This window comes from Camelina sativa, chromosome 13, assembly GCF_000633955.1.
Source record: "Camelina sativa cultivar DH55 chromosome 13, Cs, whole genome shotgun sequence".
NCBI classification, from domain to species: Eukaryota; Viridiplantae; Streptophyta; class Magnoliopsida; order Brassicales; family Brassicaceae; genus Camelina; species Camelina sativa.
In genome coordinates this window covers 20277492-20295891 of record NC_025697.1, presented here as the reverse complement: position 1 = coordinate 20295891, position 18400 = coordinate 20277492, and the positions used below count along the sequence as shown (strand labels likewise).

The window sequence follows — 18400 nt, the reverse complement described above, 5'->3', positions numbered from 1 at the left end:
AAATAACAATGTATGAAATCATAAAAAGTGTATGAGTTCAAAATTTCATTTGTGTGTATGTTCAGAAATGAATGCATATTTATATTGCTTTTTTAATTTTTTTAAACTTTTAATAAAATAATTAGCTTAAAAACTGTTTATACCGAAAAATATAATAATGCAACACAATAATTCTCAAACTGAAAGAAGCACTTTCAGTGAATCGGGGCATGTTACAAAGATCGCACGCGCCGTGTCGACCGCCGACCAAATCCCACTCTATGTCCCTCCCACATATTTGCATGCCTTTTGTCTTCATCAATCTCGTCTTTAATTTATTAATTTTTATCATTCAAACTTTCATATATATATATATATATATATATATATTTTGTCGGCTTCAAACTTTCATATTTAATCATGCTTGTTTCTGTTAATACAATAGAAAATTCGAGAAATTGATTTATTTAATCTTACATATCTCTATTGTAATTATTTAGAGATACGTTGTTCCAAGTTATCTTATCAAAACCATTATTCATTCTGAACTAGTTGGGATAGAAAAAGCAAACAATCTGAACCAATTACTAGAGTGTTTATGATGTACATAGAGACACATATACATCTGCTATGTATTACTCATAAATCATAAGGAACGACATACAAAGACTATAATTGAGTAAAATACCAAAAAATCAAATCGAATAATCAAGATACTTACAACAAGAAACATGTTACTAACTCACATAATTATATATATATTTTAATCAAAATAAAGGTGGGAAATATATAGTAAGATTCAACTACTGGCTGCATTTTAATGATCATGACATGTCAAAATAAATAAATAAAACTTTGAACAAGTTATACAGGTGGTAATGTGGTATAGATTGAAATTCAAGTACCGTATATAATTCATATGATATTCACATATTCAAATAATTAATGAGATTAATACTGTTTAATATTGTTTAAATATGTGAATATACTGATCATTATGCCTGTTTAATATTGTTTGTCTTTTCATTATGCTGTCAGTATAAAACGACATGGTCAACCTGTATTACTGAAACAGTTTTGTCTTAGGCATCTCCAACCCCACTATATTTTAGAGTCAAAGCTCTATTACAGAGCAATATTTGCTTCGAATTGCTCTATATATAGAACAGTTCTATTTTCATCTTTATTTTTTTACACTAAGGGCATCTCCAACCCACCTCTATATTTGGTTTTTAACTCTACTTTAGAGTAAAATCTACTCCAACTCATCTTTATTCTACCTATATAATAGAGATCTCTATTTTTTCTTCTATATATAGAGGAACTCTATTTTTTCCTTTATAATAGAATTGAACTTTTTTATTTATATAGTGGTCATTGAACTTTTAACACTTTTATATTTATGATCAAAATAAATAAAATATATATTTAAATAGTTTAGGAATATGATGCAATGTATTTCTTTTAATAAATGTGATATTTAAATAATATTTATGAACGTTAAAAATTTAAATAATATCATAATTTTATGAAAGTTTCACAAATACTAAAATAAATGGGTTAGTTTGCAACTTTTATAAGTAAAAGATATTAATAGTAAAATAAAAAAGGAATCTCTACGGAATATTCTTTTTTAGAGGAAAAAATAGAGGTATTCATTGGAGCAAAAGTCACCTCTATTATAAAATTTCTCTATTTTAGAGGTAAAAAATAAAGAAAATCATTGGAGATGGTCTAACTATTGCTCTATTATAGAGTTACTCTATTTTAGAGGAAAAAATAGAGATATACATTGGAGATGTGTTAGCTAGCCACTAGCCTAATATATTCCAAATAGTTGATGAGAAAGACAAAGCTATTACATCTTTTTCATTTAAAAGATAATTCTGATTAATAGGAGTATAAACTACATAGCCAAGAAATTGTGAAAATTTAAAATATACGTAGAATGAAAATATGAATTTCACTTAAGCTAAAAAACACTTGCTTTATAACTTTTGTTTACATTTAGTACTATCATCACAATGAATTTGTTAAGATAGACTTAAAGGAATAAATAAACAAACAACTTGAGTAATAAGGCAATTTCTTGAGACCCTTTTCTAGGTAGCGTATGTGCAACTTGATTAAATAAAGCCATGAAGTGTAGAAATAGTCCATTCTCATTGAAGATCATAACATAGCATCTCCAATCTCCATAGTTCATACTGACATTATAATCTTCATCTTCAATATGTTAAGTTACATAATTATTTAATTTTTCTTTAACGTAATTTTTTTATAAATAATGTGAATAGTGTGACATGCTATTTTGAGTATTTTTCATAAATTAAATAAGAAGGCAAAGTATAGAAAAATACAACAAAAAAAAAAAGAAAAAAAAAATTGAATTTGGAAAACTATACATCAAAAAGTGCACATCTAAAAAACGCACGCACGCAAACACAAGTCATAAGCTCTCAAAAGGCCTATAAATGAGGTTGTCTGCTTCCCCCATACCCAAACACTCTTCTTCTTCAACTCTTAAACATAACAGAGAGAGAGAGAACAAACAAACAAAAATCCAAACTTTCTCAAAATCTACTTCGTCTAAAGCAAACCCATTTCTTGAAACTCGATTTCGGACAAGCCCATCTCATTGTTTTCTCCAAAAAGACTTCCTTTCACATTTTTCATAATCTGATAAAACCAAAGTATGAAGAGAGTCAGAGGTTTCAAAATTGGACACAGATTTGTCAAAATCTTCAAATGGATGATTCTACCAAGAAGAATCCAATCTGGTAAACGTCAATGCCCGGCCCGAATCACTAACCCGGTTTCTGGAATCAAGTCATTAGCACGGTGCTTAAGCCGTGGAGCTAAGAGATTGTGTGGTGGTGGTGGTGGTAAGAAGAATCCGGGTCAGAGTCAGATCCGATTGGGTAAGGATCCGAAAACGTCGAACCGGGTTGTTCCGAGAGGACATTTGGTGGTCCACGTCGGCGAATCAGACGGTGACACGCGGCGTGTCGTGGTGCCGGTGATTTACTTTAATCATCCGTTGTTCGGAGAGTTGTTGGAGCAAGCGGAACGGGTTCATGGGTTTGATCAACAGGGTCGGATCACGATTCCGTGTCGGGTTTCGGATTTTGAGAAGGTTCAGATGAGGATCGCCGCATGGGATCATTGCCGCCGGAAGAGAGTTTTTTAAGAGGCAAAGAAAAGAATATATTAGAAAATAGTGAAAAAGCAAAAATTATTATGAAAAAATAGAGAAATTGTGGATATTAGTTTTTTTCTTATGTTATACAGATATACTGATTCACAATTTCAAAGAATTATTTTCAATACATAATAGAATATAGAGAAGGTTTCTTCTAAATTTTATTTGAGAGGATGACATCTGGCGCTTTATATAGCTGATACATGTCTTAATATTAATTTCAATTTATAATTTATTATACACAAATGTTTAAGATCTATTACTAATTAAATATGGCCATAATTGTCAATTTAATCCCTTGGTAATTAAAAAATTTGGCTAACAAATAAACAAATGGAATATGAACTTGTAGCCCCTATGTTTCTCTTCCTCCCAACCCCTATGTTTCTCTTCCTTTAATACAATATTTAAATTGAAGCTCGAATTTAGTTTTAGTTTTGCATTATGCTTTTGAAAACGTAACGTCTTGACATCAAAGTAAAATAAGTAATTTGATAATTGCTTTCTTATTTATTTCTAATTAAATATTAGTAATTTATTTTCCATAAAATTATACAATATAATTCAATCTTTGATTACTTTTATTATTATTATAATTTCTTTCCCTCACTATTGGGAATCAACACCCCCACACACTAACTGCAATTTTAAAAATGGTACAACCTTAAAAAATTGCTCTCTACTCTACTCTAGAGTCACTCTCTAACGATGACCACCGGTAAAAATAGGATTGTTTTAGGGAAGCCCCATACTTTAGAAGAAACAATCTTTTACTCAGCTTTAAAGGTTTTTTTCTAGACAAAAATGTAAATCAACTACCTAATCCACACTACACCTATCACCTACTGTATATTAAAAATTTCCACTCTAACTAATTTTTTACTTGCTTTCAGGCATGCAACTCGCCTATCTAAGTTCGAAGATCTGTTGATTCGGGGAAAGCAGTTTCTCTCTTTGGGAAAAACTTGCCATTGAAACACATGCCAAACTTCTTACACTCTGGGCAGACTATTTATATTTGAATGCAACATCATCAACCCACATGTATTTTTAACTCCAATAATTCTGCTAAAGGTATTATATTTCATATACATCTGGTTAATTCTGTATTTGTTTTTTCCCCATTCTCCCACATGTAATATATATTGCTTCCAATTAAATCAATTTTTGTCTTACTTTTCACATCAGTTATTCCTAATATTCTCACAATAATCTTCTAAAATGAACAACAATCTTATAGTCTTTAGTATTTTCCCCAGTAACTATTTCAAGGCAAGTAATGTCCCGTCAATTTTAGTTGACAACATTTATTTAGACCCAAAAGATTTGTATGTGATTGACCAAATAGAGACTTACGTCAGACAACAAGGATGGAGGCCAAGTAATATGACCAATTTTTACTTTATTTTTACTACTATTACTTAAAACATCGTCTTGATATTTTTAGGGACATTTTGTTTTTGGTGTAAAGCAAAAGTGGGGTAAGTTGTGTATTGTGCAATGGGTGGCATTACATTTCATGCACAAACTGTAGTTTGAAAATGAAAAAATCTGGTTGAACCATCACATGTCACATTTTCCTCCATCCGAAGCTGTGGGAATACTCCGGTGTGTTGTTTTCAATGAGTCCGGAGTGTGGCAATCCATTGTTTCATAGTTCTTTTCATATGTTTTTTATTTTATTTTGTGTACGTACTAACTATTTGAAGGTACTATTCAAACTGAAGAAACAACGTTCTGCCAGATATTAAAATAAAAAACATATGTAATTTAAATTTTGTTGTTCAAAAAAAAAAGAAAATGTAATTCATATTTAATTTTAAATTTTAGTTCTGCCTTCACTCACTCAACAGGAAAAACAAAGATGAAGGTGATTTTGCCCTTATCAATGTCGAAGAAAGAACTCCCCAAAAGGTGATTATCTCTAAGACAATATTTCTTCTAAAGTTAGGAACTTCCCGAAAATGGATTATCCGAACAACGATACTATTATTACCGGTGTTTTGTTGTTCGTTGGAGATTGAATCGAGGATATAATAGAAAGTAAATGTTTTAGTTTTCACAATAGTCTGAAAGAGGATGTGTTTGTATGGTAATAGGTTGTTTTTTGAAAACTAAACTTTATAGAATATTTTAGCCTTTAAGAAGGAGAAGGGATTGAAATCAAATATTAATGATCATAAATTCGCAAGTATTTCAAAATAATAAGTTTTGAAATGAGAAGTAATATAAACAAAAATGAAAATTGAGGAAAATAGTGGGTATAAGGCAATGCATAAAATGATGGTATTATTTCAAATCAAAACATAACTAATTATGTTCATAACTTATTCTGAAATTTCTAATATGAAAACTTCTAAATTTTATGTAATTTAAAAATACCAAAACGTTTGAAATAATTAGTGAGAATCGAACTAAAAATTATAGATAGATCAAAACCATATCATAATCTTATGTAATATTCCAGAAAGTAAACTCAAAATTTTAATTTTATATAAACAATTTTTTAAAAAAATTTAAACTAATTTACTTAAATAATACCTACCTACCATCTTACTTAATTTGATTCCGTTTGTGCATGTGAAAATTATAGAAGATTCAAACACATAAATTAAACCTAAGAATTCAGACCTATAAATTTAAATAAATGTTGGTAAATCATCTAGAGGGGATGTGTTAGAGACTTAATCAAATTTAAGTTCCAAGATGAAACCAACCACAGACTGATATAATGTGGCTTTAGATTCTTGGGGGTTGCATATGTTTCTAATTAAAGAATGAAGGATATGTAGATGGTTTTTCTTTTGTTTTTTTTGGTTTTATGGGCTGTAGTTAATTAGGTCTAAATTACAGTTAATTAGGTCCAAACAAAAAAATACAGGTGTCAGAAATATAGTGAGTCAAATGTCATCTCCTTAGCAAAAGTTGAGAAAAACCTTCTCATATTTTTTTTTTATTAGTTAGAGAGGAAGTTTTTAATATACAGTAGGTGAGATAGGTGTGGTGTGGATTAAAACCACCACCCCACACACTAACTACGCTTTTCAGATGACACTGACCAAAACTAAGTTGTTTTGGTCATTTTTAGGTGTGTTGTGGCAAGAAACAAAGCGTTTGACAAAAAATAGAGTATTGGAGTCCGGGTGTGTAGTAAGATTTCATTATTGGTAATTTCTTGTTACAAAATGAGCAAAACGATGTAGCTTCGGTAAGTCCCAGTGCTACGTTGATGTCGCGAACCATCTCACTCAACATCATTAAACTATGATTTAAAACTGTTCCAACAGATGTTGAAATTGACAATATTTTATATAGTTTAGATAGCAAATTTGAATTTTAATATAATTCAGGTTGTTATTTGCAAGTTGTTGAAGTTTTAGGTATAAAAAAAGCTTTGGGGTTAGATTTCCCCATCAACCCCAACTATGACACTCTTCCTGTTTTTTCCCCCTTTTTCCTGTTCTCTAGTTTTCTTTCGAATTTTGTTCATCCTCTCTTCTTTCACGGTATCTTACTGTCCTTGCTCATAATCTCAGCATCGAATCACAAAAACCAGCAAAATGCCTAGCCATCTTCATCGTTTAACTGTTAGGGATTTAGGTCTTTGATTCGTCTATGGCTGTTGATTCTGGATTTTCGTTAGTTGTTTCTCTTAGTTTAATCGATTTTAGTTTCAATATTTTTGTAGCTAGAATGCATTGAAGGATCACGTATTCATCGTCACTATCATCTGCAGTTCCAACGGTAAATTCAATTATGTGTTGTATTTTTCTTAACAGGTTATGAGATTCGATTCTCTAAGATTCATAGTTTAGTTTCGTTCTTATTGGTGGAAGAAACTCAATCTGTTTGTTCAATCCTAAGTTGTTACAGTGTGCTAAGACGGAAAGCCTCACTGGTTTTATCATCTAGATCGTGGTTTCAGGTCAGGTGCTAATTGGCTTATCCAGCTTGACGTATGTGCATTTACAGATTATGTCACCAAAGTGATCAACAATTGCTTGAATCATCTGTGGGATGAGGAACTGAGCTTTAAGCGACTACTCAGTTCTTGTTTTCTCTTCTGAATTCGTCAATGGCAGCTTCCATTCTTCTCAATCATGTTTTGCAAAATAGTAGTAGCTTAATCTCTCTTAATAAGTCGGGTTTGCAGGGTTTCAGATCCAATTTTGTTTTGAGTTTTGGACTTGATTCTTGCTTATTGTAAGAACTTTTGTTGATTTAGAAGTGATGACAAGCCTTTTTAGTTTCTTCATGAAGTTGTAAGATGACAAATTTCTTGAGTACATAAAACCTTCTATGTAAAACGAGTTTATGTTTCGTTAATTTTTTTTTTATGGTTTTAATTTTATAAAGTATTACCCTCTTTTAAGAACACGGAATTAAAACTACAAATATAGATATATATATATATATATATATTGTATAAATTAAAAATACTCAATACATAATTTTAACTACAGATAAAACTATATTTTGTTCATAATAAAAACTATGTTTCAAAACTTTATTCTCATTTGTTAATTATACATATTCAATAATATTCTCAAACGTTCAAACATTCATATTTTTTTTTTTGATCAAACATATGTTATCATTCATTAGAGAAAGAGTAGCATACAAAATAGAGAAAAGAGCAGTAAAGATAGATAAGTGCAAGAGATAAAAGTGACTTGAGAGCTATGGACCAAAAGCTGTTTAGCATTTTTGGAGCTTGTAAGATCAAGACTTATCAATGCTATTTCCTTGAGCAAGTCAAAGGAAAGTAGGGTGGCCACTGTCTTACAACGAAGAAAAGGTGGCAATGATACGAGCAAAGCTAAGGGTCTCACCGAAGATAGAGCTCTAACGGGGATTTGAGCAGGGTTGAGGATGCCCTGAAAAGCGATACCAGTAGGAGTGGTTGCGAGTCTGAGGTTGAAAGGGGGTAGCTTGAAGAGGTTGTGGTATCCACTGCTTCCATGAGAAGGGATCAAAATGCCACTAATCTTCATGCTTAACCGAGGGGACTTCAAAAAGTTGATGAAAAACCAAATGAAAATCATAATCTGTAGGCGAGGGAAAAAAGAGAGGTTGATGAAACAAAGGTAATCCCTCCCCATAGAGGTGAGATCATAATGCCAATCTTCAACAATCTATCTCCTTCTAGAGGGTCATCCTTAAGTGATTCTAGTAGATGGGTTCTTAATAGACTCTTGGGCCAATATAGCAACAGCTGCTGGTTAAGGTTCACTAGCAGTCTTCGGACTAGCGGTATCCTTAAGTTAAGCAACAATTGAATAGAAAGGGGAAGAGTGGAATTCAGACTAGAGCTAGTTACAAGTTGACAATGAAACAGTTGGGCTATTGGTAATATGTAGGATAAAGGATCAGGGAGAGCCAACAATAGAGATAAACCGATTGGCAGATCATCATCATTATCAAAGAGCAGCATTGCAAACTTCCAAAACAAGCTATTTAACTGGCCTTGACACAAAGAAGATTCAACCACAAACGAAGCATCTAGGTAGCTGCTACCGAGTATAACTTGACTTGACCAAACAGGGTACAAAGATACTAATCGATTTGGCCTAACTATGAAATTAAAACCATGGGGTCTAAGGCGTTTCCAGGTGAGGGATGACTTAAATTTATAGTTTATCCATCATAAACTATCTTCCAGGGTTTGAAAATATGAGTGGGTGATAGACCTGGGATAGAGGGTTACCGAGAGAGAAGCAGAGGTCACCAAGGAGGAAGGTTTCTTCGTCAAACGGTTCACCGGTGCCAGCGTCAAAACAGAGCTTCCGTCCAGCTGCAGCCAAGAAAAGCATTTGGTGAGAGGATCTGGATCCAAGGAGCGGGAAGATGTTAGATTTGACGGCTTAAAGGGGCGATGAGACAGACGGAGACCAAGCCTAGAGGGGCACTGATGGATCTCTCGAGCAATACCAAGGCGGTAAGAACTCGGTGTAAAGGATTCACCAAGGGGAATAACCAGATACGGAGGCGGAATAGGTGATTGAAGCTGATGCAGTGGCGGAGATGAGATCTGGAATCTCAACATATCTCCAATAAAGCTGAAACTAGAAGCGAGTAGATTACAGAGGAAGAAGAGACCGCAGAGATGAAGAAACCAAGTTTCAGCGACGCCGATCGGGTCGGCGGGCCGGGGGAGCTGACCTCGGTGGTTGTGCCAGAGAGAAAAGGAGGCTAGGGCGAACTTGTGTTCTCAAACATTCATATGTTAATAATCAAATATGATAAGCTCTAAGTATTTAAGCTTCAATCAATATATATTTATTATACTACTATTTTGTGTTTAATGGTTGTATTCTGTTTTAAAAAATAACTCTAAATAAATTGAAATCTTAGTTAAAAATGTATTCTCATTACTAAAAAGAAAAATTTCATTTAATAATATTATTTTTTTATATAATTTGTCTAAAATGGTATAAGAAAATAAATAAGAGCAAAGCCAATAAAAAGATATCACTGCGATAGCTGACGTGGAGTATTCTGTCTCCGTACGATCAGAATAAATTCAAGGGATACAATTATAACCTCTCTTTATTATTTCATTGGCTAAGTCATTAAAGCGAGGATCTCAATATTTCTATTATGAACCGTTGAATAAAATGAATCTAACGAACACAAATTTAAACCTTCTTTTTTAATCTTTTTTTTCTTTCACTTCTTCCCCTCATTCTCCTCTTTGTCTTATCTCTTTCATTTTCTTCTTCTGCAATCGATATCCAATTAGAGCTACCCTGCAATTAAGTTAATTATCAAAATTGGCTTCCACCCACGAGAGATTTGTTTCGAGTAAGCAATTCTCCTACTTTCGCTTGAATTTTTCTGACTTCCTTTTGAATTCATTGCTTGTTTCTACCGGTCTTTGAATAATTTATCGATGCAACTTGTAATTGTAAAGATATTCCATTATAAAAAAGAAATATTTTTTTGGTATTTCTTTAATTCGCCTATTATTCCCTCTCCTAGTCTCCTCTTTCGATCGTGAAATAAATTACTTTTTTTTTTTTCCTCTTTTGATAAAATTAGGATGACACAAGTTATTGCAAAAAAAAAAATTGTTAATTCCTCCTCTATTGAAGGGGTCACGTCAGGGAGTCGTTCTCTTAGAGCTTTGCCTCGTGAAGATGATACAAACCGCAAATTTTTGTGGTGTGAGTCGAATAGAAGAGTTTGTTTGTGAAGACAGGATTAGTGCATTGCCCGATGATTTGCTCGTAATGATCTTGGATCTTGTTCCGACAAAAGATGCGGTGGCCACCATGTTTCTGTCCAAACGATGGTTCTCTGTTTGGACGATGAAACAGAGACTTGAGTACAGAGACAGCGAGGAGGAGGAGGAGGAGGAGGAGGAGGAGGAGAAGGAGGATAGTGATAGTGATAGTGATAATGATAGTGATGATGATAGCGATGATGATAATAGTGATGATGATGATGATGAACATGTGGGCAGTGATGATGATGATGATGATGAGCATGAGCATGTGGGCAGTGATGATGAGCATGGGCATGTGGACAGTGATGACGAGAACGAGAATGAGGACCAGAAAGTGAAGGATGAAAGCAAAAAGAGCGTCTGGTGGTTTCTTGCTTTACGTATGAAAGCATGAGCATGTGGGCAGTGATGTGCTTTACGTATGATAACCATAGGCGCTGGCCAAAAGACAGCGATGGTGGAGATAGCGGTAGGTGCTTGGTCGTAGATACTCCAGCATTAACATACTTTGAAACATATGATACCACGGGGGACTCTTGCTCCATCGAGATGCCCTGTATTGATACTGCCATTATCGACACTGATTCTTGCCCTGATGACCAGTTTCTAAGATCTCTTTCATCTTTCTCGTATCTTTGGCTCTGTTTAACTGTAGCTAGCTCTCTCCCTCCCTCTCTTTGCCTGTGATCTCATTGTTGCACCTGGCTTACTTACTCATGTGTTTCATCGCAGGTTGTGTGGTGTAGCACCATCAAATTTTCTCGGCTTAGACAGTGTAGGATATCTCCACAAGAATCAGATTGGATGGAACCGACTATAATTTTACTTGAAAATGCCCCGGAACTAAAACATCTTATTGTTGATTATGTACGTATCCTCCCTCCTTCCTCTAAAATAATGTTTTGTTTGATTATATATATATATATATATATATATATATATATATTAATGCAGTGATCGTTGATTCTCAGACATGCACAAAACAACCTGAGAATCTGCCCCTTTCATGGAACCAACCGAGCTTTGTTCCCGGATGCTTGTCGTCACAGCTCGAGACTTTTGAATGGGAAGCATATGGAGGAAGAGAAGAAGAGGAACATTTCTTGGCATACGTCCTAGCCAACTCCAATTTTTTAAAGACTGCAACAATCTCCCTCGGATCCTCATTCAGTCTTGAAGAGAAACAGATGATGATAGAGGGCTTGAAAGACATCCCCAAGGTGTCAACAGAAGCCAAGCTTGTATTCGATATTTGAACGTGGTTATGTATTGAATAACTAGATATATATATATATATATATATATGTTTTTTATTCATAATTAATGCTGGAGATGCAAATATTATAAACATAAAAATATATATAAAAAGAGCTAGAGGAGTTTGAATATCACTCGTCAGATCAGGCGTTTTCTTCAATCTTGTTAAACGGCCGGAGATGGTTTCCATGAGCCTCTGATCAACATGCTAGAAGGGACTGTACTGTGGCATGGTATATNAATTAATGATGGAGATGCAAATATTTTAAACATATATATATATATATATATGAATAAAAAGAGCTAGAGAAGTTTGAATATCACTCGACAGATCAGGCGTTTTCCTCAATCTTGCTAAACGGCCAGGGATGGTTCCCATCAGCCTCTGATCAACATGCTAGAAGGGACTGTACTGTACGTGGCATGGTATATGACAAAGAATTGAAAAAATGCTTTAAATCCACTTGTACACACGAGCAATATTTGCATTTTATCTTGACTACGCTAGGCTCAACTCTTGTGAGTTGTGACAATCAAAATGTTCAGTTAAATCAATCTATACACTAAAACTTATTGGTTTATCTCCGGTGCTTGACAAATCAGTTTTTTGAGCTGTTTTGAGAATTCTCTATATATTAACAGGGAAATATTCTGGAGAAAAAGCTGATGTGTCATTTTTAGAGAGTTCGGTGCAGCTTTTAGTAAAGTAAATACTATTAATTTCTATTTAATTATATTAATATGTTATTATATTTTCATAAAAACAATTAAAAAATCAAATTTAAATATAATATACAAGTCAAAGTTATATAAGTAAAATATTGTAAAAAGGCTTAAAAAAGATGAAATTGCTTCATCGAGATGCCAAGAAAATTCACGTTTCCAACTATGAAAATATATGATGGAACATCCGGCCCGGATAACCACATAGCACAATACAAGCAACGGATGTTCAAGACAGCCATTCAAAGGGAATACCAAGAAGCTACCATGTGCAAAGGATTTGGCTCAAGCCTTAAGGGGGCTAGCTGCACTTCAATGGTTAATCAACTTGCCAGATGGCTCAATAAATTTGTTTGCCCAATTTACGGATCTTTTTGTGGAGCAATTCGCAAGTAGCAGGAATCTAGAGAAAACAGCTGATGATCTTTACGAAATACGTCAAAAAAGAGACGAGTCGTTGCGTGCCTATATGGGACGCTTCAAAAGAGACGAGTCGTTGCAGTATGTCAACTACCATCTCGGCATTCAAAATAGGTTTACTACATGATGGTGACTTGTACAAAGAACTTACAGAGTATCAGTGCAAAACCATGGAAGATGTGCTCTCGCGGGCATGGACACAAATAAAATGGGAAGAAAACACACAATATTGACATCGACACTTGTCACAATTTGATTCTCGTATAGGAAGGAATGAAAGAACGACTCAACATGTTGAGTCTTGCAAAAGATTTCGAAGCGAAAACACTTACAAACTAAGCAATAGTGACGACACTCATCAACCTTTAAACAAAACTGAAAGTGAGGAGCGCAAATCGTCAACATGACAAATATGTCTACGACGTCTTGGTTTTTACGGCATTGTGATATCAAGTTTAAAGATAATAGAAACAAATACATCGTGACTAATTAACTATCGTGCAAGCATACCTTACAAACCTAGTAGCCATGAGCTATATAATCGACAATCTTAAAAAGCTTATGAGCGCTTATCTATCAACAAAGGATTTTCAGCAAGATAGTTGTGCTAACCCATTGAGGAAGCAGGCACGAACAAGAATTTTGAGTCAAGGCATTCAACGCAAAAAAAAACTTGACAACGAAACACTCGTTAACAAGAATTTTCTAGTGAGACACTTGATGCACAAATCTTCAAGACGCTCTCTACTAAAACTTAGAACTCATGTCATGAACATGAGCTACAAACATGTCACAAGACAAAAATCACGTCATGTGTTGTGAAACTTGTCACAATACAAGATAAATAAGTCTTACAATACATGAAACGATCTTGAAGTTGTTTACTTTATATAGTAATGAGGCCATTGATTCACAAACACGTGAACTATGGCTTACTACAAAAATTGGGTAATCACCTAAAAGCGAAATACTTGCTGCAACTGCCTGTTAGCGAGACGTCGTAGTGGCAAATTAACGAATCTAGTATCCACCTGAAGGTTGGGTAGAAGATACATGAACTTGACAGCAAAATACTTGCTAAAGAGGAAAAATAATTTGACACATAGCAAATATTGTCACGGTGAAAAATCATGATGATGCGGAACATTGTCACGACATGGAACATCGTTATGATGCAGGACATCACTGTGATGTGGAACGTTGTTATGATGGAGCTTTATCGCAAGTCTGTAATAACAGCTAGATAATATAATACTTGTGACTGCAAAATTGTCGTCACGACGTAAATATTCGTCACGGTAAGGAACATCGTCAGGCAAAATGTTGGGCATACCCTTAATCATACTAATTACAATAGATAAATTCTATTATAATTATGATATATTCCATAAAAATAATGGACAATTATGTATTCTTTAGAAGATTATATTAATATGGGCCATAACAACAAGCAGTGAGTCAATATGGGCCGTAAGTGGACCTTGACACCGACTGCATTCCTTTGACGAAACGACATCGTCAAGAGAATATTCGAAGTTGATCTTATCAAGAGAATATTGGAAAATAACCTTATCTTGTGAAGAGAATATTGGAAAACGGCTTTATCTCATGAAGAGGCAATCACACGAATCCAAGTCCCATGAGGATTAGAGTTGACAAGGTTTCTCTATAAAAAGGGAGCTACATCTTCAAGATACGACATGAAATCGAGAGCAAAGGCAAGATACTTCACGAAACCAAAAGACGCGCGACTCAGTTCATAGATTGACTCGTTGCGCTTGATTTCTTGTACTTTGCAATCGATACCTTGATTAATAAAAATACTATTCGGCTATCTCTTTCTCGGTTTCCGTAGACTCTAAACGAATCGATTATTTTTGCCCAAACAGGTAATATACCAATTGTTCCAGCTTTTGATTAATTTTTTTTTCTAAAATTGAATGATGAAATAAGTTCTCTGTTACTTGCTCCACCTTTTATGGTATATATAGGATTTGATTATGAGCTTCTTTCCTAATCTAATGTAGTTTATGTTGATTCTTTTTTTTAAATAGGTACACTAATACGATTTTATTAGTTTTGGAAATGATTAAGATTCAGGTTTTTTAATATTCTTGATTTGCGATTTTAATTTAATAATTGATATTTAAACGATTTTAACTAGGATTAGTTTGTAAAACCCGTATTGTATGGCAGGGAAGATTTTTTAGGGGTTAAATGTAGAATTTATTATGTTACTTAAATTATTCATTTCCAAAAATATTTTTTGAATTTGATTCTGATTACAGATATGGGCGCTTCTGTTTGGAAATGGAAGTTACAATTCAGGATCCGAATAAGGGAAATTAGGGAGCATGATTGGTGCAATGTTGTTACGTGCCATATGGACACAGCAGAAGCATATGTATGGAGACTTCAGAACTTTGTTCTTGGAGAGCATATCCTCAAACCATGCCCTGAGAATCCAACACCAATTAAGGTTCAAGATTGAAATTGACTATCCTTACTTCTGACTTCTATCACTATTCTTAACAAGAAAAGTAGATGTGCGTTAGGACCTATAGGTTGAAATTGATTACTTTGGACTTTACATTATTGACCTTCTTGAATGACCAATCTCATAAAAAATAAGTTTAGTTACAGGTCCTTCTAGAATGTTCAGGGTTTCTTGGTACCTAGGAACCATCTTCTTTAGCAATACTGTTTTTTTTTTTCTTTTCTCTCTAGTTGTTGTTGAACCCTTTTTTATTTGCTTGTCTGATAGGCATGTGCAATCAGTGCCTGTGGAAACTTTGCAGTAGTCGGAACAGCGGGTGGATAGATTGAGAGATTCAACCTCCAATCTGGAATCAGCCGGGGTAGGTACGCCCATGACGGAGAAGTCATTGGAGTTGCTTGTGACTCCACAAATACACTCATGATAAGTGCAGGATATCATGGGGACATAAAGGTTTGTAAAGATTTATTTGTTCATCCTTTCAAGTAATTAATTGCTTATTTAGCTACCTTCAACATTGACTCTAGGCTATGACTCAAAATTGACTGTAATATATTATTTGTGTAATACAAGTTTGGGATTTCAAAAAGCGGGAATTAAAGTCCCGGTGGGATGTTGGATGTTCATTGGTTAAAGTTGTCTACCACTGTGTAAATGGTATATTTCCTCATTCTTACCCTACTTATTTTTTCGCTTATACGGTCTCACATATGTATGGTTTTCCAGTCATTTTCTCCTAAAGCACCACTGTATTGTCTCTGAATTTGCTAAATCTTTATCCCTTGGTAGGTCTTTTGGCTACGGTGGCAGATGATTTTGTTATCCGTTTGTATGATGTTGTGACGCTAAAGATGGTTCGTGAATTTAGAGGTCATACAGACCGTGTAACGGATATGTGCTTTAGTGAGGCTGGCAAGTGGCTCCTCTCATCTAGCATGGATGGAAGTCTTAGAATTTGGGATGTCATATTGGCAAAGCAGATTGATGGAGTGCATGTTGATGTACCAATAACAGCATTGTCTTTATCACCAAATATGGACGTTTTGGCAACTGCCCACTCTGATCAGAACGGGGTCTACTTGTGGTACATTCTCAAATCAATCTTCCATTCTTTTTTTCTCACAGTTACAATTACAATTTTTCAGTAATAGTTGAGCGAGTTCACTCTCTTCCCTTGTGAACCTGTCAGGGTTAACCATCCCATGTTCTCTGGGCTTCCGAGTGTTGATTCTTATGGTAGTGGGAAAGATGTGGTAAATGTTAAATTGCCTTCAGTTTCTGCGTTGACATCTTTTGAAGCTGATGATGATATGGAGACGCAAGTTTTAGAAAGTTCTGGAGCTCCACAAGCTAGCAGTTTGTCTATTTCCCCTAAGCAGATTCCAGAACTTGTTACTCTGTCTCTATTGCCAAAAAGCCAATGGTAGAGTTTGATCAACTTGGATATAATAAAGGTTTGCACATCCTTTCCCTTCACTCACAACTTTTATTTATGTTATTCATGTTGTTGCTTCTGCCAGTTTTTTTGTGTGGAAATTAATCTCAATTTATGTATGATGTTGTTTCATAGGCCCGCAATAAACCAATAGAGCCTCGAAAAAAACCTGAAAATGCTCCATTTTTCTTGCCTTCAATTCCCTCGATTTCTGGAGATATATTATTCAAGCCAAATGACTCGGAAGCTGCTGATGGGGAGAATGAGGAAAAGAATAAAAAGGACCAGAATAGCATGAAGAACTTTGATGCATTGGAATCTCCATTTTCAAAACTTCTCAAATCCTCATGGGATTCAAAACACTGCAAGTGACATGGGAGGTTGGCGAAAATACCGAGCCAATGATTGTAGAAAAGAGTTGAAAAGGCGAGGTTGTGACTTGGCTCATGGATTGCTTAAGAAGAGATTGTGACTGAGGATCGATCCAAATAAGTAAGCAATGGTTAGAATCTTGAGCCATCCTGAGTTTTGAAGGATTGCAGCTATTGAAAGTTGAAGAACAACTACTAACGTGATCTGTATAGGCAAATAGAAAACTGGTTATTCATTTGAGTTAAAGGTAACAAGCGAAAAAAACCATAAAACAAGTTAAAGATTTTGAAATATGTGACATTTCATATACTCTTATCCTTTTGTCACGTTGACATTTCATATACTCTTATCCTTCAAGCTCTGGTTCAGAAAGACGAGCTACCCCAAGCTTCTCTGTAGCTTTTGTTCTCTAACTTGTTAAATAAGATCATCTTGTTCACTTGACTAGAAACATGAACTTCAATCAAAACGAGAATCATTGAATTAGATAGATACCATCCGAAATCTGAACAAAAAACCAGCAAAGTCATCAAACATATAGACTTTGCTTTAGAGAAATATAAGACACTCCACATGATCCAAGAAGAGGCTCACAGAACGCAAGTTATCTCCAAGTCCTTTAATCACACAACTCTTCTGCCAACATCATTCTCGCGATCGTAACTGATGATACAGAAGGGGCTATCAAAATAGACGGGTGAGAATATGAATTTGCCGGAAGATCTTTGACCATTCTGGTAATCTATACTATTAATTGGGAACCATACTTAAAGGATAAAAAAAAAACAAAAAACAAGAATGCCATACATTGTCCCTACGAAATTAGGAAGGAAAGAACAAGGAAAAAAAATAAAGGGGCAAAGAAGTAATCTAAATTAATAGAAACACGTGGACTCTTAAATGACCCGGTTTTCCCTTATTCGGATCCTGAATTGTAATTTCCATTTCCAAACAGAAGCGCCCATATCTGTAATCAGAATCAAATTCAAAAAATATTTTTGGAAATGAATAATTTAAGTAACATAATAAATTCTACATTTAAACCCTAAAAAATCTTCCCTGCCATACAATATGGGTTTTACAAACTAATCCCAGTTAAAATCGTTTAAATATCAATTATTAAATTAAAATCGCAAATCAAGAATATTAAAAAACCTGAATCTTAATCATTTCCAAAATTAATAAAATCGGATTAGTGTACCTATTTAAAAAAAGAATCAACATAAACTACATTAGATTAGGAAAGAAGCTCATAATCAAATCCTATATATACCATAAAAGGTGGAG

At 34.2% G+C, this 18400-nt stretch overlaps 2 protein-coding genes and 1 pseudogene across 4 annotated transcripts; all 3 read left to right on the top strand.

Moving 5' to 3' along the window:
* On the top strand, window positions 2431-3376 carry LOC104737249 (auxin-responsive protein SAUR36-like). The gene has a single exon (XM_010457379.2). The coding sequence runs from the start codon at window positions 2675-2677 to the stop codon at window positions 3167-3169; it is 495 nt and encodes a 164-aa protein (XP_010455681.1). The 5' UTR covers window positions 2431-2674; the 3' UTR covers window positions 3170-3376.
* On the top strand, window positions 9843-11708 carry LOC104737248 (putative FBD-associated F-box protein At1g05080). 3 transcript variants are annotated; one of them, XR_759710.2, is made up of 3 exons: window positions 9843-9985; window positions 11142-11276; window positions 11381-11708. XR_759710.2 is itself a non-coding variant. In XM_010457377.2 (3 exons), the coding sequence occupies exons 1-3, from the start codon at window positions 10800-10802 to the stop codon at window positions 11663-11665; spliced, it is 681 nt and encodes a 226-aa protein (XP_010455679.1). In that variant the 5' UTR covers window positions 10618-10799; the 3' UTR covers window positions 11666-11708. The 3 variants fall into 3 exon arrangements, 2 of the variants coding, with proteins under 2 accessions (XP_010455679.1, XP_010455680.1); XM_010457377.2 differs by lacking the exon at window positions 9843-9985 and adding an exon at window positions 10618-11060; XM_010457378.2 differs by lacking the exon at window positions 9843-9985 and adding an exon at window positions 10619-10878.
* Window positions 15100-17113, top strand: LOC109128394 (annotated as a pseudogene).

Coding starts and splice junctions, on each gene's coding strand:
- LOC104737249 (XM_010457379.2), top strand. CDS start 2,675: ATGAAGAGAGTCAGAGGTTTCAAAATTGGACACAGATTTGTCAAAATC.
- LOC104737248 (XM_010457377.2), top strand. CDS start 10,800: ATGAGCATGTGGGCAGTGATGTGCTTTACGTATGATAACCATAGGCGC. Junction 11,061..11,141: donor ATCTTTGGCTCTGTTTAACT/GTAGCTAGCTCT, acceptor GTTTCATCGCAG/GTTGTGTGGTGTAGCACCAT. Junction 11,277..11,380: donor AACATCTTATTGTTGATTAT/GTACGTATCCTC, acceptor GTTGATTCTCAG/ACATGCACAAAACAACCTGA.